Source organism: Electrona antarctica (assembly GCF_951216825.1).
Source record: "Electrona antarctica genome assembly, chromosome: 21".
Lineage (NCBI taxonomy): Eukaryota > Metazoa > Chordata > Actinopteri > Myctophiformes > Myctophidae > Electrona > Electrona antarctica.
Genome location: NC_136802.1, coordinates 26,879,034 through 26,906,125, shown reverse-complemented (window position 1 = coordinate 26,906,125; position 27,092 = coordinate 26,879,034). Strand labels below are relative to the sequence as shown.

The window sequence follows — 27,092 nt, the reverse complement described above, 5'->3', positions numbered from 1 at the left end:
GCCTACAATGAATCACTTTAGCAACGTAAATATAATGAATAATAAAGCATAAATATATATAATAAACTATTCGAATACAAAGCATCATGCTCAAATGGAAAACTAAAAATGTGTATCTTAATATGGTATTGTGGAAGACCTAATAAAGATCTCCACCAGTTATATAAAAAAAACAGAGAAGAAGCAGAAGAAGAACTTCCGGGTCGGGTCACCGTGTTTGCAAAATAATTTGGCGGTCTGGTCTGGTCCGTCTGCGTCGCAATATTTCCTATGGAGTTTCAAAACTTACACAACGTATATTCTAATATCCTTTATATATAATTTACCAATGATTCTCGTTTTAGATGAGTCAAGGAGCGATCGCGTATCTATACTAACGGTCAATTAGTCAATGTTGTTGAACGTTAGTCGAGGTGTGGTTAGTGGTCAGACGGCGGTCGTAATTAATTAATTCACTGATAATCCTATAAAACGACATAAAGGTGAAACATGTCGTTGTCGAAGGGAGTTAAGGGCGTTAAGATTAAGAAGATGAACGGCACACATCTGTGGTGGTGTCTTCTGAGTCAGGGCTTTGAGCCAGGCGCAGCAGCATCACATCTGAAAAGAACCAACGTGAAACATATCCAACTCGGAATGTGAGTTTATTCATTGTTTATTATCCTACTATTCTATTATTGAACAAGGTGGACCCTCTTGTAAACAAGTGTAATGCTTTATTGGGTCGTCCACTCACAGTTAACAGTCTTTGTATTGAGTTGTGCTTGAAATGTACTGTAATTCTGAAAACTGTTAATACATATTTCAATCAAAAACTACTATAGCTCCAGACTTCCCCAAACAAACTCCCCGAACCCACCTCACCCCTGCCCACGTTGACATGGCTTAGGGTTGACGACAGAGTACAGCATCTTGCAATGGGTCTGGTGAGGTCCACAAGATTCGATACACCACCAAGATACCCCCATGTACCTGTCTAAATACTTCCTTAGTGTCAACGAAGTCCACACCAACAAACCATGTGCAACCCAGATTTGGCACAAACAAGGGACTAAATTCATTTTGCTCCTATGCCACCAAAATGTGCAATTCGAAACTGGCCCCCGTAAAATCTGAATCCCTCACCCACCCCCTTTCCCCCCTCACTGTATATGGGGTTTTTTTCTTCCCCTTTTTTACCTCCTTTATGATGATTTCCTGTTTTTGGCTATATAGAAGTGTATATTTGTAAGTCTCTAAATGTTCTGATGAATTGAAAATGGTGGACCCTATTGTAAACAAGTGTAATGCTTTATGTATGGTGTCCACAGTTAACAGTTTTTGTATTGAGTTGTGCTTGAAATGTACTGTAATTCTGCAAACTGACTGTTAATAAATACTTCAATCAATCAAACTACTACTAAGACTACTAATAATAATACTACAACGATAACTTGTCTTGAATAAGCTGTCTGTTGGTGATGATACGTTCATGTTTTATTCAGAGATATGTTTGACAAACCAAACAAGGATGCTTTCTACATAGTCAGCCACTTCTTGCTGGAGAAACTCAACCCCACACGTTTTCATGATTCCTACAGGTACGTTGACAACTCTTGTTGAGATGAGTGTCTAGTGTGTACCCACAGTACCCTTGATGAAGTTGAATCTAGAGTTGCAATACCCTCCATTGACAGCCCATTGATCCAAATAGAAATGTCCGATTTGCTTGTATTTAACGACTTAAACTCGCCAACATTGCAGCTGTAAGGCAAGCTTGAATTATCCTCTTTCTATCTGCAAAGTGTTTGTTTGATCACACCTGTGTGAAGTGAGTGGTGCAACTCCGTGTGTGTGGTGGGGGGGGGAGTTCCAGACCCACACGAACGCACCCAGGGTGCCGGCCCGATTCCGGCGAGCCGCCCCGCCCCGCGTCCGAAACGGTTGAGAAATGACAGTTACCGTGTGGGGGTCCCTCTACTGTACCCCCTACTGTACTGTACTGTACTGGCACACCACACATGGGCCTAAGTTTAAAAGGAAATGCCTGCTTTTGTTTTAGACATTGCTGGCCTGTGTTGGATCACCAAGCAGATGCAACATTTCGGAAAATCACCTGTGCATGGCTGCGGGAGATAATGGTAAGAGGTTTTTAAATGTTACGTACGTCGTCATCCACCCATTCATTGGGCTCCAGCCTCCAGCCCTGCCTATTTATTGGTCATACAACAAACAGATTATTCACACAGGTAACCGGAAGGCTTGCCCCCCATTTGTTTTACAGAACACTCGCTCCAAGCGGTACTTATATAGCTTTTAGCCCAAATGTATGAATGAACCCTGTCCTGTTAGCATTTTTGTCTAATAAGGTATTCAATCAATCTGTATTCAGGATGAAAATGGCAGTGGGGGACCCAAAGTGGTGGCATCACTTTTTCTATCACCAGGAGGCCCGAAGTTTGTCAACTTGATGCTTCACTTGGCCAACTATGTTTTGCTGCAGGAAATTAAGAAATTTACCACAGGTATATTTTATTATTTTCAATAAACATGCTTCTTAAATGATTACCCTAAATGGGAAGCATCTAGGGAAATCAGCAGTAAAAAAAAAAGCACTATTTTTACAAGGTGAATGGATGTCTTTCTGAACTTTGTATGTGTCATTGTTAGATGGAAGCTGGGTTCCTGAGACTGCAGCAATGACTGCCTCCTCACTGCACATGTCCAGAAACAGATGCAAGCTAACCAGGGCCAGGTTCTTGAAACACTGCGTTGAGCAGGACCATCTACTACATGAGTACCAGAGACGAGCCCAGTACGTGTGCATCTTGATGCACAGATTTAGGCATCATTAATCACTAATTAAAGGCCAATCTACACCAATGCAACCAAACCGCTTGGAGACCGTTGCAGCAGTCTGGACTGACAATTTACAGCCATTTGGGGATATTGGTTTGCAAGGAGTTGCAGGATTGCATTAGTTAATAGTTAGGAAATGCAGAGCACACATTCTACATGCGCTAATATCTACTGTATCAAATTACAGTAGACTGGGGTCAGGGGTTATGTCATGTCAGATTATTGTCACTTACCTGGCTCTTTGATTTGTTTATTGGCCTGAATACCAATTGCCAAACCAATGAGAGATCGTCTATAATTATTGGTTGCCGCAACTGAGCCAGCAGAGGCATGCATGCATGCAAATGCAGTCACTAAGTTAAATACCCATGTGCATGAAAACACACTTGTGTTCCTGTACCTTCTTGGACATCAACATTTTTCTTGTTCATCTGTTATCTAAGACATTATTTTAATGTGTGTCTTTCTTGCAGGATCATTGTGAAATCGAGTAGAGACAACAGAGCTGAGCTTGCCAAATATGAACACCATAAGTAAGTAACCTCCCAGCCCCAAATCCTTTTAGAACTAGAACATTTTGGCTAATTCGTGTCTCTTCTATTTGTTCAGACGTCACAATGTTGATGCTGCGCCGGATGGACTGTCTTTGGAAAAAACTCAAAAGGTAGCTTTAGAATGAACCTTTTCAAGATATCAAAAATCACACCTGTGTGAAGTGAGGGGCGCTCTTATCATCGTACATCGTCATACATCTCATTCCGCCCAATCAGAATTTGCGTCCTCACCTTCGTCATCAATTGTGTTACGCAATGTTTGTGTTTACACAAACACTCAAAATTGTCCATTTATTGTCAATGACATTGAGGGTGGCTTTTGGGCTAAGAGTCGTCATCAGAGCATTTCTTACAAAATACACACAATTTAATCATCTCTTAACACCCCGCATTGTTTTTGAGTGGTGTAAACCACTCCTACAACTGGCTTTTGTGTGCAGAAAAAAATGAGCATGGTTGCTATGTTCAAAATAATTTCTGACGTAATTAAATCACACCCGGGTGAACTGGATGACCGTAGCAACCATGCTCATTTTTTCTGCACAAAAAAAGCCAGTTGTGAAATCACATCCGGGTGTGAAATCACACCCGGATCTAGGATGTTTCCTAGATCTAGGAAAGTGGTCACTCAGTTCACCCGGGTGTGATTTCATTACGTCAGACATTACGTCAGACCACAGCTGATCATGCTATATAAAACCTTACACCACTCAGTTCACACGGGTGTGATTTTTTTTTTATGATTCAAAGTTCTATTGCTTTTTCAGTTTAGGCACAAAGGAATGACTGAGAATGTACATAAAATCATTGAGACAACAAATGAAACAAAACTAGACAAGAAAAGAATAAATACAATACATTACACTAACAAACCTTTACAGAAAAGATAATACAGTACAGTACAGTACAAAAAAGGGGAAAAGACACCTTGCATTGTTAAAGATAATGTAATTTTAAGCTTGATTTTCACTGACTAAAATGGTCTTTTAATACATATCAGTTTAACTATCGGTTTTGAAAATACAGTACATTCAACTGCCAGGTTTTGTTGAGGCTTTGTTTTAGTAATGGCGCACTGGTTCAATGTTCAAAATATAAAGTGAAGAGAGACCTCTTTACTCACCGTCTGCTTGTATTCAGGTGCGTGCCCTGTGGTTGGCATTCGATGGACTGTTGGCAGCAATCAAAGAAGAATGGCGGGTGACAGATTGTGTTACAAGAGGAGATGTTGACCAATACTGCTTGGATGGAAGAGACTTCACCCTCAAACTCTCCCGGGTTTTGTTGGACAGGATCGAACAGCTCCCGCAACATGTGAGAACGTGGAGTAGTGCGATGATGACTCATTCATGTTTTCATTAATTTCATTTCAATTCATGTTTGCAAGCACGTTGAGTTTGTTGCAGTTGATATCCGTTTTATTTTTCCGTCACCACTTAATCCTGATTTATACCTCGCCATACAATAGTGTGGTGCTGCAAACACTACAGTCTCATTTTGCGTTGCGATCATCACAAGCTTGTAGATGGGCTATTTTCAATTATTTATTGACTTGCACCTATAACTCTGGGCTAGTTGAAAGTGGTTAAAGGAGTGAGCAGTACACACTACAGTCCTTAGGATTTTGTAGGAAAGCACAGGTAACGTTTGCAAAGGGGGGGACGGGTCAATAACAGGGTTAGTTCATTATTTTGGTTGTGGCATCGATTATGTGGACATTGTTTTTTTTTTTTTCTCAAGCCTTGTCATGTTTCTTTTCCAGTTGAGTACAGGGAATGTGTACGAAGGAGGGCAGCTTAACCTCCTGTGTGTGCTCGAGTTGATGAACCACGCTCTGCAGCTGCTGAGAGAGGAATGGAACCGAACTGGCACCTCCCTCCCTCCGATAAATACAAATCTGCAACGCCTGGAGGATAAAAGGCTGCAGATGGCTAGTGTGTTGGATGATCTGCTGCTCATGAGGTAGGTAGACTTAAGACCATGTATTTCACAAAATACTGACTCAAAATGTAACTTTAATTTAACCAGTAAGTTATATTGGTCACTTAAAAAGAAAATCACACCCGCAGGGCTTTAAGTTCTCAGTCCTGCGGACGGATTTCAGTCCTGAGTATTTAATAGGGGTCATTTAATGAGATCAGTGCAGATTTGCAAAAAATCTTTTTCAGTTTTGGGATTTGTTTTAGCTTTAAGCCCTGCACCCGTGTGAAGTGAGTGGTGCAACTCCGTGTGGGGGTCCCCCACGTCCGAAACGGTTGAGAAATGACAGAGTTACCGTGTGGGGGTCCCTCTACTGTACCCTGTATTGTACTGTACTGTCACTGTACTGGCACACCCAAAATCACCATATATACAGTTAATATGTGCGTTTGTCTGTGTGTGTTAGGTTGCGCACAGGTGGTGAAAAACAACCATGCTGTTTTCGTGCTCAGACGCACCCACCCAGCCAGCCACCCACACACACATCTCCGTAAGGGAGTGGTTACACCACTCAAAAAAGCAAGAGATTCCATGTGTATTAGTTTTTCATTACCATCCCTAGAACCAACCAGTCTGCACACCAACCAGCAGGGGTCAGCAGTGGACAGATTAAGCACAAGGAAAGGGAAACAAATTGCCACACAAAAAAAGCAACAATGGTCGATTTGTGCGAGCCACGTGTTCATCGATCAGAAATACATTGAATAAGAAATATTGGAAGGGAAGCAGAGAGACATTCAAGGCATTAAGGTCACGGTGCACAGACTTTAAACTTTATACCTTAGTACTGTACCTCCATGCTGACTCTCGGAAGGATTGTGGTAAAGTCATGAGGGAATCCTGAAATTAGTCCTGCAATTCCACCATTTTAGCATTTTGGCCATGGATTTGTTTGCAGGCAAAGCTGTTTGAAGGCACTGCAGATCTTTCCGATTGATGCTTCCTTTAAATATTATCTGTTTCTGAGGGTTTGGATTTTATAAAATACTTTGGTTTGGTCGCTGTCACAGAGATGTTTTACCTCTGCCTTAAAATAAGTTGTCTTAAATTCTGCCATGCTTTATTTCCAGGCATAAGATCAATGAAGAGGTGCCTAAGATGAGGAATGATATTCAGAAGCTGGACTTGAAATGGGACAGAAAGTGGGGAACCTGTCCACAGACATCCTTTCTGAATGAGGAACCCGTGAGTGGCCTTTTTGTGCTCATGCATATTCAGTGTTGATTTTGACAGCAATGTTTTCATTTTAGTTTTAGTCATAGTCTTTTGAATAGTTTTCATCTAGTTTTAGTCGACTAAACACTCAATATCATATGATTTTAAAATGTATTGTGGCCTTGTAGATGTGCTATTCTCAGCATGCAACCAAGTGTAAAATGGCTTGTGTCTTTTACATATACTGGATCTCTTGTCCACTAGTCCCTTGCAAACATTTCAGTCTAGTTTTTATTTGTTGATGAAATTGTCAATATATTTAGTTTTACTTTTAGTCATCACAGCTCAGTTTCCACTTTAGTGGAAAGGTAGTCGACGATCATTTTTCGTCATGGTATTTAGTCGACGAAATCAACACTGCATAGGTTATTACATGGTTAAAAATACAAACTTTTTTAATTTCAAGGACCTCTATAACTCGAGTTACAGACATGTAAGGGTTAATTTGGAACCCCCTCAAGAAACCATCCCAAGGCGCCATTTAACCCATTCTGGGAGGGAACCCCTTTTGGTGTTTTAAGCATTATGTTATTCTTTAGCTATTGAAAAATAGCAGATCTACAAGCTCATAGCGTGGCACCGAGTGCCGCGCTACGAACTTGTAGGTCTGCTATTTTTGAAAAATCGTGAAAATGTGGCGCAAATTTGGAACATATATTCTTTCAGAGCGAACCTTTTTAACTCAAATCTTGGCTTCTGGGGGAGGCCCCTGGAACAACATATTTTCAGATGGGGGTCGGCGGCCAATTACAGATATTTTTGGGGGTCCTTGACATGAAACTGTTTGAGAACGACTAGCATAGAAACATGGGCTTTTCAGGATTTAGAAGGCATTTGTAGAATCGTCCTCGGGTCTAAATGGGTTAAGAACCACTGCGATATAGGGTTGATGATGATTTTTATTTTCTCACAATAAAAAGACAGATAGATTTGTCACATTAATGTCTCTGCCAGACCTACGATGTTTTGCCCCCTGGCCGTCACCTGACCTGGTGGACACCTGTGCGAGAATGACTTTGTGTAGTTCTAAGTTCATCTCATTAAGTCAGATCTGCATTATTAATTAAAATACCTCCGACAGGCTCTTGCGTTCCTCTCACCCATGGCTCCATTGTCTTTTGATGTGGAAAACGATGCCTCTTACAGGGCCAACATCTTCTCCCAATACCCTGCTATGCTTCTTGGTGAGTAGAAAATAGAAATGTGTATACTTTGCTTTTAATAGACCCTTTTCACAGCAGCCATTTGACAAGTAGCTTAAACTAATGCCATTAATTATAGGCGTGTGCATTTGTGTGCTTATCCTGTGCAGATAACATAATGCTGGCACCCCTAAATGCGTAACAACACCAAAGCTCCACTGCAGTCATTGGGTGTCGGAGGGATATGTACGCAGGGATATGTACCCTTTTTAATCAAAGAAGGGTGCTCCACTGCCGACGTTGCGTCGCATTCGCCCCGGTTCATTTTTTTGACGCCGTCCGAACGCAACGCAACACAGTTGGTGGAGCTTTTGGTGTAAATGAAACGGACCCACAATTAATGTTGGTGTATGTACTGTATCTCTCCCGACGTCTGCTGTGAAGAGTCAAAACTAGTAATATGCTGTAACAGATTTTCACCAAATGTACATAGGAAAAACAAAACCAGACGAGACAAGGTAAACACCGGTGTACAGTAAACCATATTCCTTTAGAATTTTCAGATGCAGAGACCAAATCCCAGAGAAGTACCACTGTGGATTCTGACCTTGAAAGGTAAGGGCTGTATCATTTTTGGATAATGATTTTAACGACTCTTTGTGAATTTGTGAAGAACATTCAACCGAAATTCACATAATGGGGACGCCAGGTTAAAGGTGTTTTAATTGTTCCTACGTGTAAAGTTGTACCAGCTCAGTGGCCTTGTGGTTAGAGTGTCCGCCCTGAGACTGGGAGGTCGGGGTTCAATCCCCGGCCGGGTCATACCAAAGACTCAAAAAAATGGGACCCAGTGCCTCCCTGCTTGACACTCAGCATCAAGGGTTGGATTGGGGGTAAGTCCCTGCGACATACTAGCGTCATGTCCAGGGGGTGTACTTGTACATCAAGCTGCCTCACGCTACAGAAACAGGAGATAGGCTCCTGCCCTATGAGCCTCATGGCTCGGCAAGGCTACTTACTTACGTGTAAAGTTGTACTGGTACTCTTGTGATCATTATCGGGGCACTGCCACTCTGATCCTATTCGTCAGTTTGTTAGTAAATGCAAGATGTCAAGCCTTTGACTTGGTAAGTTAAAGATGGAGTGCCGTGTTCCCCCCCCCCCCTAAAACATGATCATCAGGTACTATGATTATACTAGGAGGAAGATTTATTTCAATAAAGTGTACAGAAAGTGTTAAAATTATGTTTTATGTGGCCACACCCACCAGTTTATTAAGTATGCCTGGTTTTCACCTTAGCACCACCCACCTGAACTTAAGCCTCGCCCACAGCTGTTGTTGTATGATAATGTGGGAGGGGTTAGGTCACTAAAATGGTGTTATTTCGATTGGGCCTTTTGACTCAAAGCCTTTCAGCTTTCAGGAAGAAACAAAAAATACACAGGTAAGACATATTTGAATATTATAACCACACCTGGGGGTCTATTAGAGTAATGTTAACTCCATAAACATGCAAAACAGAAAAAGTACAAAAATCACGGCACTCCATCTTTAAGTGTGACTGTAATAACATTGGGTTTGATTGTCTTGCTTTGGGAGACAGATTCCCGGGCAGATCTTTGAGTAGTGTTCTGTCCGGCACTAGTCCTCCCTATAGAATCCATGCTCTCTGATGACCATGGCGAGTTGAGAGAAATCGCCACGGACAGATACGGAGCTGACAGTTGCATTTTCGTGCAAAAGTTTTATTTGAATGAATTATTTGTTGTGTGTGCTTTTTTTCCTTCTTTTTTTTTTAAGTTGCAAGTAAATTAATTGTTTTATGTTTGTTTTGTAAAAGGAGCATGTATAGTCTTAGTGGATCTTCAGAAGACCAACATGCTGCAATGGAAATGTTTTCCTTAACTAAACTAAAGGCTTTTGTCCGACATCGCCAAAATAGGAGCACCAGGTTGACGGTGGAATAAAATGAACAGTCACCATTTCTCCCGTTTGTGTGAACAGTATCCTCTCGCCACCCGTGGAGAGGGCTGAAACTCCTGTTGCGACGACCGACATGCTACTCCAGGGGAATACATCCCTCTGCGATTTCCTTGAAACGGCACCATCTCTGCCGGTGAAGACGACACCACTACCACAACAAGAAAAGGCTAGTATTGTGCATCATTTGACCAACTAGACTGGCTGGCGGGCACCGGCCTAACCGGCCCGGGGAACCACGCAAGTCGAGAACGATTCAATTTGGGAATGCATTCCCCACCCGTTTATGCTAAGCCATGTACTTTTGGTCAGAGTACTTGTTATACCCAGTGTAGTACCCACTAACGTGACCGACCTATGGAGATATGGAGATTGCTGATGTTGGTTAGAAACATCTAGCGTGTTGATGTATCTGGGCAGCGGCATTAACATGATGACAAACGTTGCCAATCTGTAACGCTACTAGTGCGTTGCCATCAAATCATTATTTGACCCAGTCTTGCTATTTAAAAAAAAAAAAAGAACAGTTAAAGTGTTTGTTCGTTAAACCAACTTGCCAACCACTGCCTTCCGCTGGTGTGTGGTGCATATACACAAACATGAAATGCCAATGGCTGGGTTTCCCGAACGCATTTAGTGTAAGACTTGTAGTGCCGCCCATGCTCCGATGCTCTCTAGGCCGCACACAGAAGCCTGTGAACATAGACATTCCGTGCATAGAGGTGCCACGCAATGGTAGGCCTGTTATGCAGTGAAGCTGCTCTTTATAATCGATATTTAACTCTACTTCTACTCTACTCTAGGTCAGCATGAGGAAGACGGCGCTGCCTCGTCCAAAGTTGTCTGCCATGGAGAAAAAAGTTCACATATTGGACAGAGAATGTGACAACCTCGCAGATCAGGTATGTGGACTGCTCTCTGCTGGCAGGGAATCGTTACATGGAGCATTCAGCCCCTGGGGATTAAATACTGTCTGTGAATTAAGAGATTCACAGACATGTATTTTAATTGATAAATATTTGTTATCAAATCAGTTTAGTGATATCTATCTAGGCATGGAATCGACAACCTGTCTTAAAGAAGACAAATTCATAACGTAACAGAGCTATTGCAGTACTGTGGTATTGACAAGCCAAACGGGGGATGGCAACCAGCCCTGTCATCCCCTGCATTCACGTTTTTATAAATGTCTTCCTGTGAGGCTAGGCCCTTCTTCAAGCAGGTGTGTGTGTGTGTGTGTGTGTGTGTGTGTGATGATAATGAAATTATTTATATATCACATTTCTAGACGTCACAAAGTGACGTCACAAAGTGCTTTACATCAAGAGAAAACAACAAAAGAACAATCCATGCACTAGCAGGCATAAAGTTACAAAACATACATAATACAGAAATGTCGATTAAGAAAAGGCTTTAACATAAAGGTGGGTTTTCAGGAGAGATTTAAACGTGGATACTGGTGTAATGTATTGAATGCTTTTATTTGAGACAAAACGGCACATAATAGGATTTTGGCTTAAAACATTATTGTTAAACATATTTATAATCTTCAAGTACTATATTTTTTTGCCGCTGTTGGATCATTTCAACTTGGCACATAAAGTCAGTCAGTCTTTCATAAAAACATTCTGTAACATTACAATATCAATGCATCCCTAGCTATATGTTTTGCAAAACAAAAACGCTGTTGTGTCTGTGTGTCACCCGAAATCTCCACAGGGGAATCCTTCACTGCGACAGCCCTGCATAATTATGAAACCTGAACCCTATTAACCCATTTTGACCTGAGATCAGATTCTAAAAATGTCTTCTACATCCTGACAGTTCTCTGAAAAAGCGATGTTTCTATGTCAGTCGTTCTTCGATTTTTCAAAAATAGCAGACCTACAAGCTCGTAGCTTGTAGATCTGCTATTTTTCAATAGCTAAAGCATAACATAATGCTAACACCAAAAGGGGTTCCCGCCCAAAATTGGTTAAACTAAATCTGAGATGATCCAAGTTTGCTTTAAATGCATTGTGTGTGCCCGTGTTTGCAGTTTGCAGATGCTGTAACTACAAGCGGCCATAAAGATGGAAGGAACAAAGGCTTGGATCTTGAAGATCTTCTCATCACTATGGGTGGAGACCCCTTCTCCACCAGGAAACAGTTGCCACGGACCCCTGAGAGCTTGAGTTAGTAATTGTTATAGAAGTCCTGATGTAGTGGAAGTGTTTCAAATCACGAATATACAAGCTTTTCTTAATTTATTCACCAATTGGTTATGTTGGCGGTCTGTTAACACTGTGTGCCACCACTATAATCCACAACGTGGCGCCAGTGCCAAAGAAATCCGTATAAGGAGCTTATACAAACCGCGTCACTTCCGCCCGCCCCGGATGTGATAGCCGGCCATATTTGAGCCAGATTTGCATTCTAGGCGATGCATTGCCGCGGATTGCTTTCACTTTTATAAGGTCTCAAAGATGGCAGTTTGTCTCATTTTGAAGAGAATATGGACTGTTAAGCGTGCGCGTCAGGTCCGTGTGGAGGCTGTCATGTGAGTAGAAAATACATTAAAAAAACGGATTAAATGAGATTAAAGAAAGGGGGGCGGGGGAATTAACTTAATTCCGCGTCCCTGGCCTTTATTGGGTTAAAATGGCACAAGGCCGCTATGCAACAGTTACATTTTCTTATTTTTCTTTTATGACGGGGCATGTTGCCATGTTTGGAGAGTGTAGTGTAGATGGGAGAATGCTTGCATACAGTATTCTCATTTTAAGATAGATATATATATAGATATCTAGATATTCCTATGTGATCTAGAAATAAATTCCAGGAATCTGGATGCCTGTCTGTCCTCATCTTGAACCAGCCATTTAATCGACTTCACACGTGGCGGTTGTACTACTGTACCGCTGAGGACTCAAGGAATGTGAAGTTGGATCGGCTGAGAGGTTGAGGTTCTCCAGAACCAGCCTGGCCTGCTCCGAGCGGGCAGGCATTGTCTTGCCAAACCACTCATCCAATTCACTTCACACTTGCTTGGTGTATTGCTGTGTTAAGTCAATCGGATGATCGGTTCTCCAGACCCGGCCTAAACTTGCATGGGTGCCTAAACGGGCAGTGCAACTAGTTGAGTAAATTACAGATTTCTAGTGGGTAGGGTACTTGAACAACAACACCGTTATAGGTGGAGGCGCACTCTACTCAGGGGGAGTTTTAGTATTCTCCGTGGCTGATTGGTGCAGATTCTTGAAGATCAATGGAAAAAAGGGAATATCCGCACTCTTGAGTATAGGTTTCTTATGGGTTTCTTTATTAATGAGACGAGTACACAGCAGCAGTCTACCTAGAGAAACAAACGCGTTTCGGCACGCAGGCCTTCCTCAGCGCTTCCAACTAGAGTATGTCTCACAGAGAAGACACATATAGGCTAGCCAAGCGACGGATCACAGCTGGGTCTCATTTGTGAAATCAATTCACTCAGTTCATACAATATAATAAGTTTCACATATTAACACAATCCCCGCCGAAAAACGTAACCTATGTTAATTGATGGCCTATATACTACGTTTTTTGAAACGCTGAGGAAACACGTTTGTTTCTCTAGGTAGACTGCTGCTGTGTACTCGTCTCATTAATAAAGAAACTCAACTATACTCGAGTGCGGATATTCCTTTTTTTCTAAGACCATGAAAGCCAAATCTTCCTGCTTGTTAGTGGGGTAAATAACCTTTCTTTTGTTTCTTTTCTCAGTTTTGGACGTGAAGACCTCATGGCGAAAGGCAGTTAAAGCAAAAAGTCTAGAGTCGTCAACTTTGGAAGGGGACTCTTCTTTGAGAGGAATATGTTTCTCTCCCCTTGCTGAGACGGATGAAGCCTTTGGGAAACCCGAGACGCCTTCTTCACAAGGCGTTTACTGTGATCCCGCCTCAGCAACCACGTTGCATCAGCAGGGGGCGGCCTCTCACACGTTCACGCCGTCCGGGGACTTGTCCAACATGGAGGCTCTCCTCTGCCGTCCAATCGGGACCGGCGTCGAGGAGGCTTCACACAGCCTCCAGCACGAGACTCTTCCTGACGTGATGGGTAGTGACAGCATGCTGAGCCTGGGCGGCGATGACGCTTCACACTTCAGCCTCCAGCACGAGACTCTTCCTGACGTGATGGACAGTGACAGCATGCTGAGCCTGGGCGGCGATGACGCTTCGGACGCTTCCGACGACACGGAGGACGAGCTCCTCCTCCCTGACATTCCCTCCCTGACGATGGAAGCCAGGCGTACGCCGCTGGCCGCGCGTCGGCACATGGACCGGATCCAGCAGGCGTGCAGCGACCTGTCCTTTATGGACGGCGGGAAGCAGACGGCGACGCCAGACTGCCTTCTGTCTCGTCACTTGTCACATCACCTCTCGCACATCATGGAGAGTCCAGCGGCCACGGGTCAAGTCTTTTCACTGGATCTCGACTCGCTGGAGAGTTGCTCGCCGTTGAGCAAGCAAGAATTCAGCCTCCCTAACCTGGTCACGTTCTCTCCCATAGAGAGTGGCTCACCGTCGAGCAAGAGAGAGTACAGCCTCCCTAAACTGGTCACGTTCTCTCCCATAGACGACATATAGTGGCTGCTACAATTTCCAATTCAACCTTTTTTGATCAGGGGTGCAAGCTTGTCACTTGCTCAGAGACGTGCTGGCCATTGGGAAATTCGGGACAACTCCCGAACGGCCGGTCCAGTCCAGGCCGGTCTGGGCAGCCGTTTTTTTATTTTTATTAATAAAATAGGCGCGCAGCCTTTGGCCGCGCGTCTAGAGGGCCTCCGCAACTCCGGGCTGAATTATGGGCCCACCACGTCCCTGCAGCTTAAAATAATTTAAATTCTGTAAGTTGGATCTGTCTCTTTAAGGCACTAACGGCTGTGGCGGACCTGGTGATAGTCATGAATGATAGGCTAGTGATACGCGTACCAGGAAAGAGTTTGTAATATGAGCCGCAGGTCCAGAGAAAGGTTTGAAAGAGCGAGAGAGCGGTCAACTTACCCATGTCGTTTAGAGAAATAAGCGATGGCTGTGCCAACAACGCTCCAACTCAGTGATAAACGGGGCACAAAGAGAAATTTGGTTATATTTGGAATTAAAAGTGAATGAAGACGAGCCAGTTTGCTTGTAATGAGGGGTAAAAAAAATTATTATTTCCATCACAGCCAGCCAACTGTTTTTTTTTAGCCTTTATTTTTAACTCGCTCATTGCTCCCACACCTTGGCGGCGCAGGCATGTCATTGACGGGTAGCTGACAATGCTTGTAGTAACGCACCATTAGTCCACCGCAGAAGGAGGTGATCTTAAGACAGAGGAGTCGATCAGGTTCGACTTGAGAATGGAAATGCTTATACATAATTGTATTGTGCCTAATTGTTTGTTTTAATATACATGCAAAATAATTATTGTATATAACTAAACTAACCGATGTATTAACTATTATAAACTACTGTAGATGTGCTTGTATGTCATTTTTAGTTGAGAAAACGGGATACATTTTATTTAACTACAGTCAACCTGGTGTCCTCATTTTGGACATGTCAATGTTCTTGCCTAATTTGTTTACTCTAGGTTACTGTACTGTGCATAACTAATGTACATCTGTAAAAAGTAGATTTGTTCAAGCTGTTTCTAATTTTCAATAAAAGTTGTCAAACATAAGCCTAATGCTACTGTCTTCTAATCCCTTCTAAAGCGTCTCCACGAAAAACAATAAAAATATAGCTGCAAGCAGCGATAGCGCAGGGGCAAGCCGTAAAAGCAATAGTCACTTGTCTTATTAAAATGATGTTCATAATATAGAGAGGCGTGACATCATGCCAAGACGTCACACTCTCGTCTTTCAAATTAGGGCAGAACGGGTTCAGGGGTTCTGTCAATGCTGTACTCTGCGAAGAAGTGCGATTTTAAGGGCGAGTGGTTAACCAGTCTATGAAAATCCCGGGAGTGGATATAGAGTGGATCACATAATTCGTACAATCATCGTTTTCTTAGAGTCCGTAGCAATCTCAGATGTCGTTCTGCCAATATCGGGCACAGGCCACAGCTGATGGGGTGGATTCCGCCAGGTCTTCTAGGAAATAAAATGGGAGGTCATGAACGTCATGCACTCATGTCACTACAACTCCATATGTGGCACAAAAGGGGCATTATATATGCATATATTATGGGCATAAAAGGGATATGTCCATAACATATGGGCATATCGGTTGGCACGGCGGTGAGGGTATATGTGAGGGCCATGTAGCAAACTATTGTCCTATACCGAACGCAATGTGTCAAGTACTACACTTTTCCACTTTCTTTCTGTCCATTGCTGCACAACAGCTATAAACATTGTTATTGTCACTTTTATTCCCATTATTCCGCCCAGCGGCCCACTTTGTGCGTCATGTGGGTCAACCAATATGAAGACAGGGAGGGGTGTTACATCCCATCCGCACGATGCCAGAATGCAGTTGGCGAGCTACCCAAGCCTGCACTGTTTCTTCAAGAGCAGTACTTTCTACTTTCTACTCTACCCCATATCATTCTTGGAGGTATAAGAGCATTTTGTCATTGACATTCTTGCGCTCAGGGTTGAGGCGCTTAAGGATCTGTGCTAGAAAGTTGACCGTCTGCTCGTTGCTTAGGCCTGTGCGCTTAGTTTGGAACTTCTTCAGCAGGTCTTTGGCGGTCATCGGCTTGCGGATCAGGTATCGGCGCACGGCGTCCTCCGTCAGCTGCGTATCACCGGAGCTAGGGGTTGATTTGCCAGGCTGGGGCACTGTGCCCTTACCGAAGGCAGCAGGACTTTGACAGTTGGGTTCCATCCTTTGCTTTTTGGCGAGCGTTGTGTCACCCTGAAGCTGGCCTTGCTCCAATTTGCTGGCTGTGACGGCGGAGTCCATGGATGATGTCCCAGGGCGACTGGCAGTCAGAGCGCTGCCTCTGCGCTTGGGAGGCGGGAGCTTCTTCACCAGGAAGAGAGCAGAAGCTGCCCATCCTTCGATGTCACTGTCGTCCGAGCTGTCCGACACTCCGTTATTGTCTTTCTTCTCTCCATGGACCGGAGTCTTCTTTCCCTCCTCTTCCTCCTCCTCCTCTTTCCCTTCCTCTTCATTCTGCTCCTCCTCACTCTCTTCTTCGCTCTCTGAAGTCTCATCAATTCCTCTGGGGACGTCCTCTCCTTTATCGGGTTTCCCCTTCTCTGGCTCCTCGTCTGAACTGCTCCGGTCCGACATGTAGTCCACCTCCAGGCCCTCGTAGTCTCCGTCGTCGCTGTCTTCCTTGGCCTCGTTGTCACTCCCCTTACTCTTCTTACTGGCCTTCCCCTTGCCCATCTTCGCTTTCTTCACCTTGGACTTGCCCTCTTCTCCCATGCCACCGTCGCTGTCACTGTCACTATAGGTTGGATCCAGGCTCCCGTGGTAGTCCAGAAAGTCTCCTCTCTTCTTGTTGTTGGCCTTTTCGTCCTCTTCTTCTTCATCGTCACCACAGCCCTTCTCCCGCAGGCGCCGCTGCAGCATGATGTTGAAGTGGTCCACCACCTTGTTCCTCCTTCCCCACTGCTCGTCGGCCTCCTCCACTGTGAGCGTGCGGTGTTTGGCCAGCGGTGCGAAGTTGTACCAGCCGTTGAGGGGGAAGGCCTCGAAAGCCCCGTCGGGACACTGCTGCGTGAATATATAGTAGCAGGTGTTCTCCGTCACGCCACTCTTCTTTTGACCTTTGAACTTCTTGCCGGCCTTCCCGTTGACCCTGAGGATCCAGGGCTGGTCCTCCGCCTTGAACTCGCGCGCCACCACGCCATACTTCCTCCGACGCGACTCCTGCCACTGCTGCTTCTTTCCGAACTCGCTTGCCGCTGCGCCTTCACTACTATCCTCTTCGCCGTACATCCGCCGAGCACTCATGTCTCGCTCCATGCGAGCCCGTGTCCAGGTGGAACAGTTGACTTTGTCGCCCATGTTGAACGCCATGATATTATACTTCTTTGTGCTGTTCTTGGGGACCCGCACAGTGTATTCCATAGCTGAGGAACTGATACACCCATTCCCCTTTGACATCATGGCTGGATGTTTATCTGTGCTCACGCTAAACGGCTGTAGGCGTGATTGAAAGACAAAACTTCCTTTTTTTTATAGTTATCCTATTATGATTTTTTCTTTAGTTCTTTTCTCTATTTACAGTATAAGAAATGTATGTAACTGCAGATTGTACAGAAAATAATTTCACCCACTTCTTTTATACACCTGTCAATTTGTGACGTGACAGGTAACTTAAAGTTGAGCTGTTTCCACACACCAACTACAACATGCACCGTTTGAATCTATTCCACTGTGCGACCACTTATATTGGTATACGGCACAAACATCACGCAATGTTGGGCCAATCAGGGAAGACAGCATCATGCGGTAGGTTGCCATGCATGGTTTTAGGGAGATTATGGTAAACATTTTATGTTGCTAGGTAACCACCTGCACAAGCTTAAATCACGCCGTTACCATAGTTACAGCGAGCTCCACCAATCGGAAACGTTGATTCCTTTCTGTCAACACAGCAACATCACACCTTACAAGACACCACGTCACAACCAACACGTGACGATAAAGTTGTGCTCCAATTGGAGCGAACGACATAAAAAGGTAGACACCCGTAGAGTTATAAAGGATGGAGTGCGGACGGGGAGCGACAGCCCCGCCCCCTGCTATTCATTTCAATGGAAGTTACTCAGTGGTGTTTTGGAGCACCTTTACGTCCGATTTGACCACCAACAGTTGGTGGTCAAATGCGAAAGTGCAAACGAGCGCTCAATGTTAAACCCCAGCTGCACTGGGTGTCATTGTGCTAAATGCAGGGGCCCGCCTGCACTTCCAGCTTTGACCAGTAGGCTTGACGGCTTCAACGTTGGCCGGCCATACTGGGGCTTGGGCATAGCGGAAGCATGAGCGGGAGCTTGCCAAGCTTCTGCGTACATCACAGAGTGGATATTCAGGTCCTGGAACAAATCCCGGAAAAGATGCGCTGGGATTGGCCAGTAGTCACTTGAGTGGCAGCGTGGCGTAGTTCCACGTGGCGCACTTCCGCCCCAGAGTGTAAATTAATTTGTTCCGCCCTCCCGTCGACACACATGGCTCCAACGAACTGCAGCGGCCAATGAGGCATCTATTTTTGAGTGGTGCAAACCACTCCAACGACTGGCTTTGTACCCGTGTACCCGTGTTAGTTCGTACCAAAAAAACGAGCATGGTTGCTATGGTTAGCAACCAAAAAAACGAGCATGGTTGCTATGGTTAGTATGTGACGTCACTGACATAGTTGCACCACTCAGTTCACACAGGTGTGATTTTTTAGCTATGTCCAGCTTTTAGTGTGTGTGTGTAAACAATCTTTGTCCTAACACAAACATTAAATGCCATTCAGCCATTGACAATGAATGGAAAGTTGTGTAAACACAAACATTGCGTAAACAAACATTTTATTTTTAAATTTATCCCACGATTTTGTAACCCATTTTTTCACCCAGTGTCTATACACTATACAGTGGCTATACACTTCCACATTTTCATTGGCCAGAATGAGATGCTGTAGCCTACTATTATTATGATGTATGATGATGTATGATGAGCGCCCCTCACTTCACACAGGTGTGATTTTTGAGTGGTGTAGCCACTCCATTGCCTAGCAGTGTGTGTTCCTGCCTGGCTGGCTGGGTCCGTCCGAGGTCACAAGTGTCACTGTTGCGCAGCCTAACACACACACACACACACACACACACACACACACGCACACGCACACGCACACAGCACACAGCACCGATCAGTTCACGGAACTTCACGCGTTGGTGTGATTATTATTATTATTTTTTGGTCTAGGACTCTGGGTAGTCTCCATCGGTAAATCGGTCTAGAGACTCTAGAATAAAGAGTAAGGCACATTTAGGGTATTAGCAGTGAGCAGATTAGGGCAGATTTTTTATCCTGGCTAGTAGACCTAATGTCCTGTCAGAATCAGTTGAGAAACAAAATAATCCAATTTTGTCCAACGTGAGAGGATTTGTTTTACTTTATTTACTGGACTAAAGGCCTGTGTGTGATTTGTGGAACAGCCTCCACCAGGGGGCGTCAGAGAATAAAGAACAGCGTCTCTGTGTGTGTGTGTGTGTGTGTGTGTGTGAGTGTGTGTGAGTGTGTGCGCGCTCTGGGCGGACCCATTCTGCCTCAGTCAAGCTGCCGTGGCTGGGGGAAAAAAACGCAAGAAAGAAAGACTGAACTAAAAGCATCGGGGCTCCAAACACACAAACATGGCGTCGTCGGTCTCTACTGGAAACTTCAGATGAGAGTGTAAAAAGAAACAAGTGGGTAACAAAGTTTCCAGGGAACATCAGAGGAGGAAGAACACATGTCTGCAAGGTTCTGCCCAGCTTGTATTGATATTTTCGATTCTCTTGGATAGAGAGCAACGGGATATATCATCATCAAGGGGACAAAAACAGCAAGTTGCATACATGTCAACATTGGCTCTCGCCGCGGTGTAAACAGCTGGTAAGTGCTCGCTAGTTCGTAATTTGTTGACGAGAGCAAAATCGAGTTTGTTATGCCTTGGGCAGCAGCGAATACCTTGATTTTTCTCAAGTTGTTTGACTTTTGATCGAAGTGTTTGACTTGATCTTCGACTCTGCCGATTATAGTCAAATTTCCATTTGCTTTGCGTTATTGCAACATTTGCTGATTATGTTTTACTGTTGTGTTACTATAAGAGCTATTACAATGATACGTTGACTATGGCGAGGATGAAATCTACTATGCTATATTATAACTAAGTAAGGTCACAATAAACGCGGTCTTCTGGTGAGAGAAACGTGACCTAGTTATTTTATTGGCTGCATGCAACAGTTGGGGAATATAATACTTCCCCCGCCCATAGACTAGCCTGTGCTGATAAGAAGGGTTCGGCTCTCCTGTGTGCTTCAAACATTTACAGGTGTCTTTATGTCCATTGAATTATGTTGACATCTTGCAATGTTTGGCCTTTCCCCCAAATACTGCTCTCATGCCTTTTAGAATATTACTCGGAGGGGGAAACAGTTGTTGCAGCCTATAGTGCAGACAAATACTACGGTACTTAATTGTGTTGTTGTTTACTAAATTATGGATACAATAAAAATGCAGGCCTGCTTAGTTATTAGGCTTACTTTGTACACATATATATATATATATATAAGCGAATAATAATGTATTTTCTGCCATGTCGCTTGAATTCAAGCAACACTGGGAGGCTTGGCAGGCTGCATCATTGACTTCCGTGTGTCTGCACTGCTAAAGATTGTAGCTTGGCTTTCATTTCATTCACTGACTGACTACTGCTGACTAGTGCCTTGTCTGCATTTATTATATATGACCCACAATAGGAAGGACAGGAATGATGCGGCTAGTGGTGGAAAGTAACTAAGTACATTTACTTAAGTACTGTACTTAAGTACAGGTTTGAGTTATTTGTACTTTACTTGAGTATTTCCAGTAGTTTTACTTCTACTCCACAGTGGAGTTTGCCTCAGTCTGAGATGTAGTGGAGAGTCTCTCTCTCTCTCTCCACCACATCTCAGACTGAGGCAAATATTGTACTTTTATGCCACACTACATTTATTTGAAAACTTTAGTTACTATGTAGATTTGTAGATTATTATTACAAAACATACAGTAACCACTTCAGCCCTATAGTACATATTTCGGCCATTTGAAAATAGTCAAATCTACAAGCTCACAATGCTGCCATGCATTGTGAACCTTGCTATTTTCCAAATATTTGTACACATTCTAAAACTTGAAATGAGGCATTCTGCATAATACTATGCCAGTACTTTTACTTTTGGCACTTTAAGTAGGCTATATTTTGAATTCCGGACTTCTATACTTGCAACAGAGTATTTCTATATTATAGTATCGATACTTTTACTTAAGTAAAACACATTTGAGCACTTTATCCACCGCTGCTGTGTAATATAGCATTGCACGCACTGTGTCTGCAGTGCCAACTAGATGCTGTTCAGTGTGCTCACATATCTACGCCTCAGCATTTGACTGGTTGCCAGCCACCAGGTAGTTTTAAGGACAGCGGATGCAGGGCAGGGGCCATTCATTCACACCATTATACAGCTTTCCATCGCAGTGTTGTGATGCAGGGCATCGCTGTGGTGGTGCCTGTGCCAGCATGTATGTTTTTCTTTCTTTTTGCATTGATGGCGCAAGGCCAATCTGAGCTTCCTTACAGATATAAAGGGGTGAGTTACGAGTGACGGTGCAACAGTTAATCGATTATAAAACAAAAATAATCGATTCATAATTCATCCCAATTATGGGCATGGCTTTAGAGGCAAAGTTTCAAAGAGAGAAAAAAAAAGATGCATTGTGTGACAAAGTACAAAATTATGCTTAAGTGGTTAATCAAATCCTTCATATTCATATTTTTTTTTATGTACTACAAAAGAAACACTAATCGATAGAATGATCGCTAAGAAAATAATAAGAGTATCAGACACTCGTCATGAACAGCCAGAAGTGTACTGCAAAAAGCCAGGTCTTTTACCTGCCTTCTTAGCGTGTCAAATGCCCTGTAGTAAAATGTCTTGACCTTCACGTGGTCAGAGAAAAAGGGAGTGGAGTGGATTAACCCTCCACTTGGCGTGTGTACTCTACATGGCGTAAAGTGGGTCACGGCAGCAGCACTGTGCCTTTGTGTACATTGAACTCGCACTTTGTCACCACCACCAGCAGCAGTCTCCGGAGGTTTCTCATCAGGTGACCCTGGAAATAAGGAAGTGGATTGGCCAAGGGAGGAGGAGCAACAACAGGCGTTTTGAAGGACTCTGCACAGGTTGCCTAGGAGAAAGTCACATAGTATTATGGGTGTTTCTGAGAAAAGGCCCAATAATTCACACAGAGGGACTGTATAGGAAGGGCATTTCCCACAAACACGAAGTGTCCATCTCTTGGCGGAACTGGCCATTAGGAACATACAGAGTGTGTGTGTGTGTGCCAGAGTGGAGCACGTCTCCTATGTCTGTTTTTTTTATATTCACATCAGCCCTGAAGGCAGTGTTGATTTTGACAGCAAATTTTGATTATAGTTTTAGACAGTCATAGTTTGTTGAATAGTTTTCATTTAGTTTTAGTCACATTTTAGTCGATTTGATTTAGTCGACTAAAATGTGTTTTGGCGGGCCTGAATGCAGTCGTAATGACTGATTTTACACTTGCTGAAAATAGCCGATCTACAAGCTCACAACATGTCGTGTCACATTATGAGCTTGTAGATCTGCTATTTTCAGCATGCAACCAAGTGTAAAATGACTTATACTGGATCTCTTGTCCACTAGTTCCATCCTAACATTTTAGTTTAGTTTTTATTTGTTGACGAAATTGTCAATATATTTAGTCATCATAGCTTAGTGTTCATTTAGTTTCCATTTAGTTTCCGTCAGTGAAAAAAGGTAGTCGGCAAACATTTTTCGTCATAGTTTTAAAGTCGATCTTGAAAACCATTTTTGTTCAAATTAGCGATGCACTGAAGGGGAAATTCCTGGCCGAAACCGAATATAGGAAACAGTTGGCCGAAAACAGAATACCGAATAGCCGAATATGATTAATATTATATATATCTTTTTTTTCTCTTTTTTTTTCTTCATTTTTTTGGCCTACCATTGCATTACCTTAAAGCTACCTGATTATGGCAAAAAAAAAGGTTATGTATAGGTACCTATACATAACCTATACAAGGTTATGTATAGGTAACCCCGTGTTTTGACTATTCGGTGATATTTTTTTCTGCCTATTCGGGCCGAAACAGAATAGGCCGAAAATATATTTTTTCGGCCGAATATTTTCTGCGGCCGAATATTCGGTGCATCACTAGTTCAAATAGCCGATCTACAGGCTCACAGCGTGTAGATCGGCTAGTTGAACAATTTGAATGTTTTTCAAAATAGTTTAAAAAGGCAAAGAACTTTAGGGATAAAGGGGTTTAGCACTGATTACAATAGGGCCCTAACAAAACGAACAACTCTGCATTTAGATATCCTCAGGTGTATTTGGATATCGTTGCTAATCGCTATCAAGTGGAATGTGAAACTCTCGGATGTCCTAAAAAAAGAACCTGTGTGCCAATGGATCCAATCTAGTTATGATTTAGTCACGCTCTTGTTATACTACTTGTTAGTACATTTATAAAACACTTAAACACTTTCACGTTCACTGATTCACATTAAAAATGTTTCTAAATTATCACAATGACGCCGTACAGAGATATGGTGCATTTACACTAGACCTGTATGTGCACGTCGGCCACCGGCCTACTTGAGAACGATGCAACTTCGGAACCTAATAATACCCGTCGTCATAGCACCCGTTTTAACTGTCTGTCTGTGTCCCACATGGAGACCTCTGTGGCTGACGAGTGTACTGGTTAAGTAATCAATTGGCAGGTGTGGGGTTGCCAAGGCAATCAATTGGCTGAGGCAGATGCTGGAAATTGCACAGGTGAGGACTTGTGCTCATTAGGCCCACTGGCAGAGCCTTTTGTGGTTGTTCTGGACAACCATGGGTCCGAACGACTCGATACCGGGCACTGCACTCCCTGCGGGGGAGTGGCACGCGTGTGGTTCTCGAGTTACGTGCATTACATCCGTACACACAGACAGACAGACAGACAGACAGACACGTGGCACATTTATAGTTAGATATACTAGACCGTTGCCCGGCTGTAGAGCACCGAGTCGGTAACAATGGAAGTTCCATGCCCAACCCGTCTATGCAATACCCGTTGTGTCAGAGTACCCGTTCCACCCATCTGTATGTGTCCCTTTCATGCCCATATATGGAGATTTCTGTATCTGTCTCTCTGTGTCCTGTTATTCATATGGAGTTCTGTGTGAGGCATGCCCAAATATGGAGTGTTGTGATGTCAGAACAGTGAGTCCAGCTCCACATATGGAGCATGGGCAGGGGCCCTGTCCAGATCCCGGACAGAGGCCTTTTGTGGCGGTTCTGGACAACCGTGGGTCCGACTGACTCGACACAGGGCACTGCACTCCCTGCGGTGGTGTGTTATGTGTGTCGAATTCGAAGAACGGTTCTCGAGTTACGTGGATTACAGGCGGCGTACGTACGTGTACACACAGAGACTTGGTGCATTTATAGATATAGAATAGATAGAGCGAGAGAGAGCGACAGACATCAGGGATGACATGCAGTAAAGGTCATGAGTTGAACTTGAGGCCTATAAGGTTACAAGAGCGTGGTGTGTGTGTGTGTGTGTGTGCTCCAACCGCTGAGAGGAGGCTGCCCAACACACTTGACTTGACCACTGTGCTTTACCTATGGCCGAGCTACACCAGGCTTTACACACGCACACACTTTTAGATCCAGTCCTATTTTAAAGTCTGCGTATGCGGTGCTCGCATATCCGTATTACGTGCACGCGGGCTTGGTGTAGCTTGGCCGTCAATCATTTCAATCCTGCATAGGTCTGGGCAATTAACTGAACACACATTGAAACTGATATTTAGAAAAAATGACCAATTTAATATTCCACATTGCGGTGCGTTTTACAGAACTTGTACAGAACTTTTTTAGCACGACACCGTCGTGCGGCGAAGTATAAAATGACGTATAATCAATGTTCCATGTATATGATAGTCGATTTATTGACGGACGAAACGAACGTCTCGATTATTCGATGAATGCAATACAAGAAACCGATAAAACCATATGCTTTTAACCTTTAAGACCTTTCCCGTGGTGTTCAACCAGGTCACAATCGTCTGCTCTGGACTCGGCGGCTAGTTAAGCGAGGGCAGTGAGTTTGCAGAGTGGAAAGAATGCTCCCTGTCTGTCGGGCCGTCACGCTTCAGGGAGGGAGCCAGTCTTGTGACGTCGGGCTTCTAGCCTCACCCCTTCACTGTTACGTGTCCTCCTGCTGCAGTTATTAAGAATATAGGGATCTTTACGGAGGCCGATTTGTTTTGTTTTGAGACGGAGACAATAATTTGACCATATTCATAATGCGGCATAGACCTATTAACTGCTTTCTTTCTCACAACCTTTTCTCTCTCGCTCTCTCTCTCTCTCTCTCTTCCTCCCTCTCTCAACACCGTGGCTGTTTACCAGGCCTTAAGGAAAGCATGTCTGCTGCTGGCTGTTCAGGCAGAACATCAAGCGCATAACGCGGAAGGTTAGGACCCGAGGTTGGGAATTAAATTAACAGATAAATCTGGATTTCTGTTGAAGGGTTTCCGTTGTTGCCAACGACGGGACTGATTCCTGTTGCATAAAAAAAAGCTTTGTTAGTCTCTGCTGCATACATTGTGAAATCCATCCAATTCCCGGCACCCACTGACCCAGTCTTTTGAAAGTGTGTTACTACTCATGATCACACCTGGCGCAAGCCCCTCCTATGCCCAGCTTTGAGGGGTTGCGTGAACACAAACATTGATCACCCCATAGCGATGATTTGATTGGCTGAGCGAAGTACATATTGAGGATAAAAGTGAGGCCAGAAAAGTGAAGACACCAAAAGTGATTGGCCGGAATGACATTTGTGATGATTTGATTGGCTGAGCACGGAATATGATGTATGAAGAGTGGAGAGCGCCCCTCACTTCACACAAGAGTGTTTTATTTTATCCATGTTTTTGTTATTATTATTATTCGTTACACCACTCCTACGACTGGCTTTGTTAGTTTACGTGTCTGTCTGTCTGTCCGTACCAAAGAAAATGAGCATGGTTGCTACGGTCACCCAGTTCACACGGGTGTGATTTCATTACGTCAGACATTACGTCAGATCAGAGCTGATCAGGCTATATAAGACCTTACACCACTCAGTTCACACGGGTGTGATTTTTTAACATCATTGAACTTCGCTCTCTGTCATGAGGCTGATATTTGTCACTGCACGACATAATAGTCCTCTGGGCGGGAGGTGTAGGACGAAGGCTCTACGTCCTCCCGGTGGTGGCTCCTCACTGGCTGGCGAGTCGGTTTGGATACAACAGCAGTGACAACAACACAGACATGTGTGTGTGGTTAGATATCATTATCAACTGGCATAACCACTAAATTGGGGAGAAAAAGAGAAAAGGAAAAAAAAAGATTCAGTCAGCCTCTCACTTAAGATGTTATCTCCCTATAACAAGTGCCTCAAGGAGCTGCGACATGCTCAGGCTCCTCTGAAGTGCAATGTAAAGAGGAGCAGACGGAATGGAAATGAGCCAGGAGGCGCGTGTGTGTGTGTGTGTGTGTGTGTGTGTGTGTGCATGCGCATGCGCGTGTGTGCGCGCATGCGCGTGTGTGCGCGCACGCACAGCTTTTTATTTCATATGGACAT

At 43.8% G+C, this 27,092-nt stretch overlaps 3 protein-coding genes across 7 annotated transcripts in view; 2 read left to right on the top strand and 1 right to left on the bottom strand.

Moving 5' to 3' along the window:
* Positions 1-196: 196 nt before the first annotated feature.
* On the top strand, positions 197-15,384 carry haus6 (HAUS augmin-like complex, subunit 6). Of its 2 annotated transcripts, none has more exons than XM_079490716.1 (16): positions 197-638; positions 1,485-1,580; positions 2,042-2,120; positions 2,372-2,504; positions 2,650-2,794; positions 3,312-3,371; positions 3,448-3,502; positions 4,533-4,706; positions 5,155-5,354; positions 6,443-6,557; positions 7,669-7,771; positions 8,284-8,344; positions 9,735-9,879; positions 10,514-10,612; positions 11,749-11,884; positions 13,452-15,384. In XM_079490716.1, the coding sequence occupies exons 1-16, from the start codon at positions 490-492 to the stop codon at positions 14,312-14,314; spliced, it is 2,613 nt and encodes an 870-aa protein (XP_079346842.1). In that variant the 5' UTR covers positions 197-489; the 3' UTR covers positions 14,315-15,384. The 2 variants fall into 2 exon arrangements, with proteins under 2 accessions (XP_079346842.1, XP_079346843.1); XM_079490717.1 differs by having other exon boundaries at positions 10,514-10,616; positions 11,756-11,884.
* An 874-nt stretch (positions 15,385-16,258) lies between these two features.
* Positions 16,259-17,779, bottom strand: LOC306913660 (general transcription factor IIF subunit 1-like; the record flags this gene model as incomplete). Its single annotated transcript, XM_079490449.1, has 1 exon — positions 16,259-17,779. One exon carries the CDS (start codon positions 17,777-17,779, stop codon positions 16,259-16,261), a length of 1,521 nt encoding a protein of 506 aa, XP_079346575.1.
* A 2,202-nt stretch (positions 17,780-19,981) lies between these two features.
* dennd4c (DENN/MADD domain containing 4C) overlaps positions 19,982-27,092 on the top strand; it is an 80,472-nt gene continuing 73,361 nt past the window's right edge. For 3 of the 4 annotated variants that reach the window (XM_079491676.1, XM_079491677.1, XM_079491674.1), the window contains exon 1: positions 19,982-20,258. The gene's annotated coding sequence lies outside the window, so the exon portion shown is untranslated. The remainder of the gene's footprint in view (positions 20,259-27,092) is intronic. The other variant, XM_079491675.1, reaches the window with a different exon arrangement.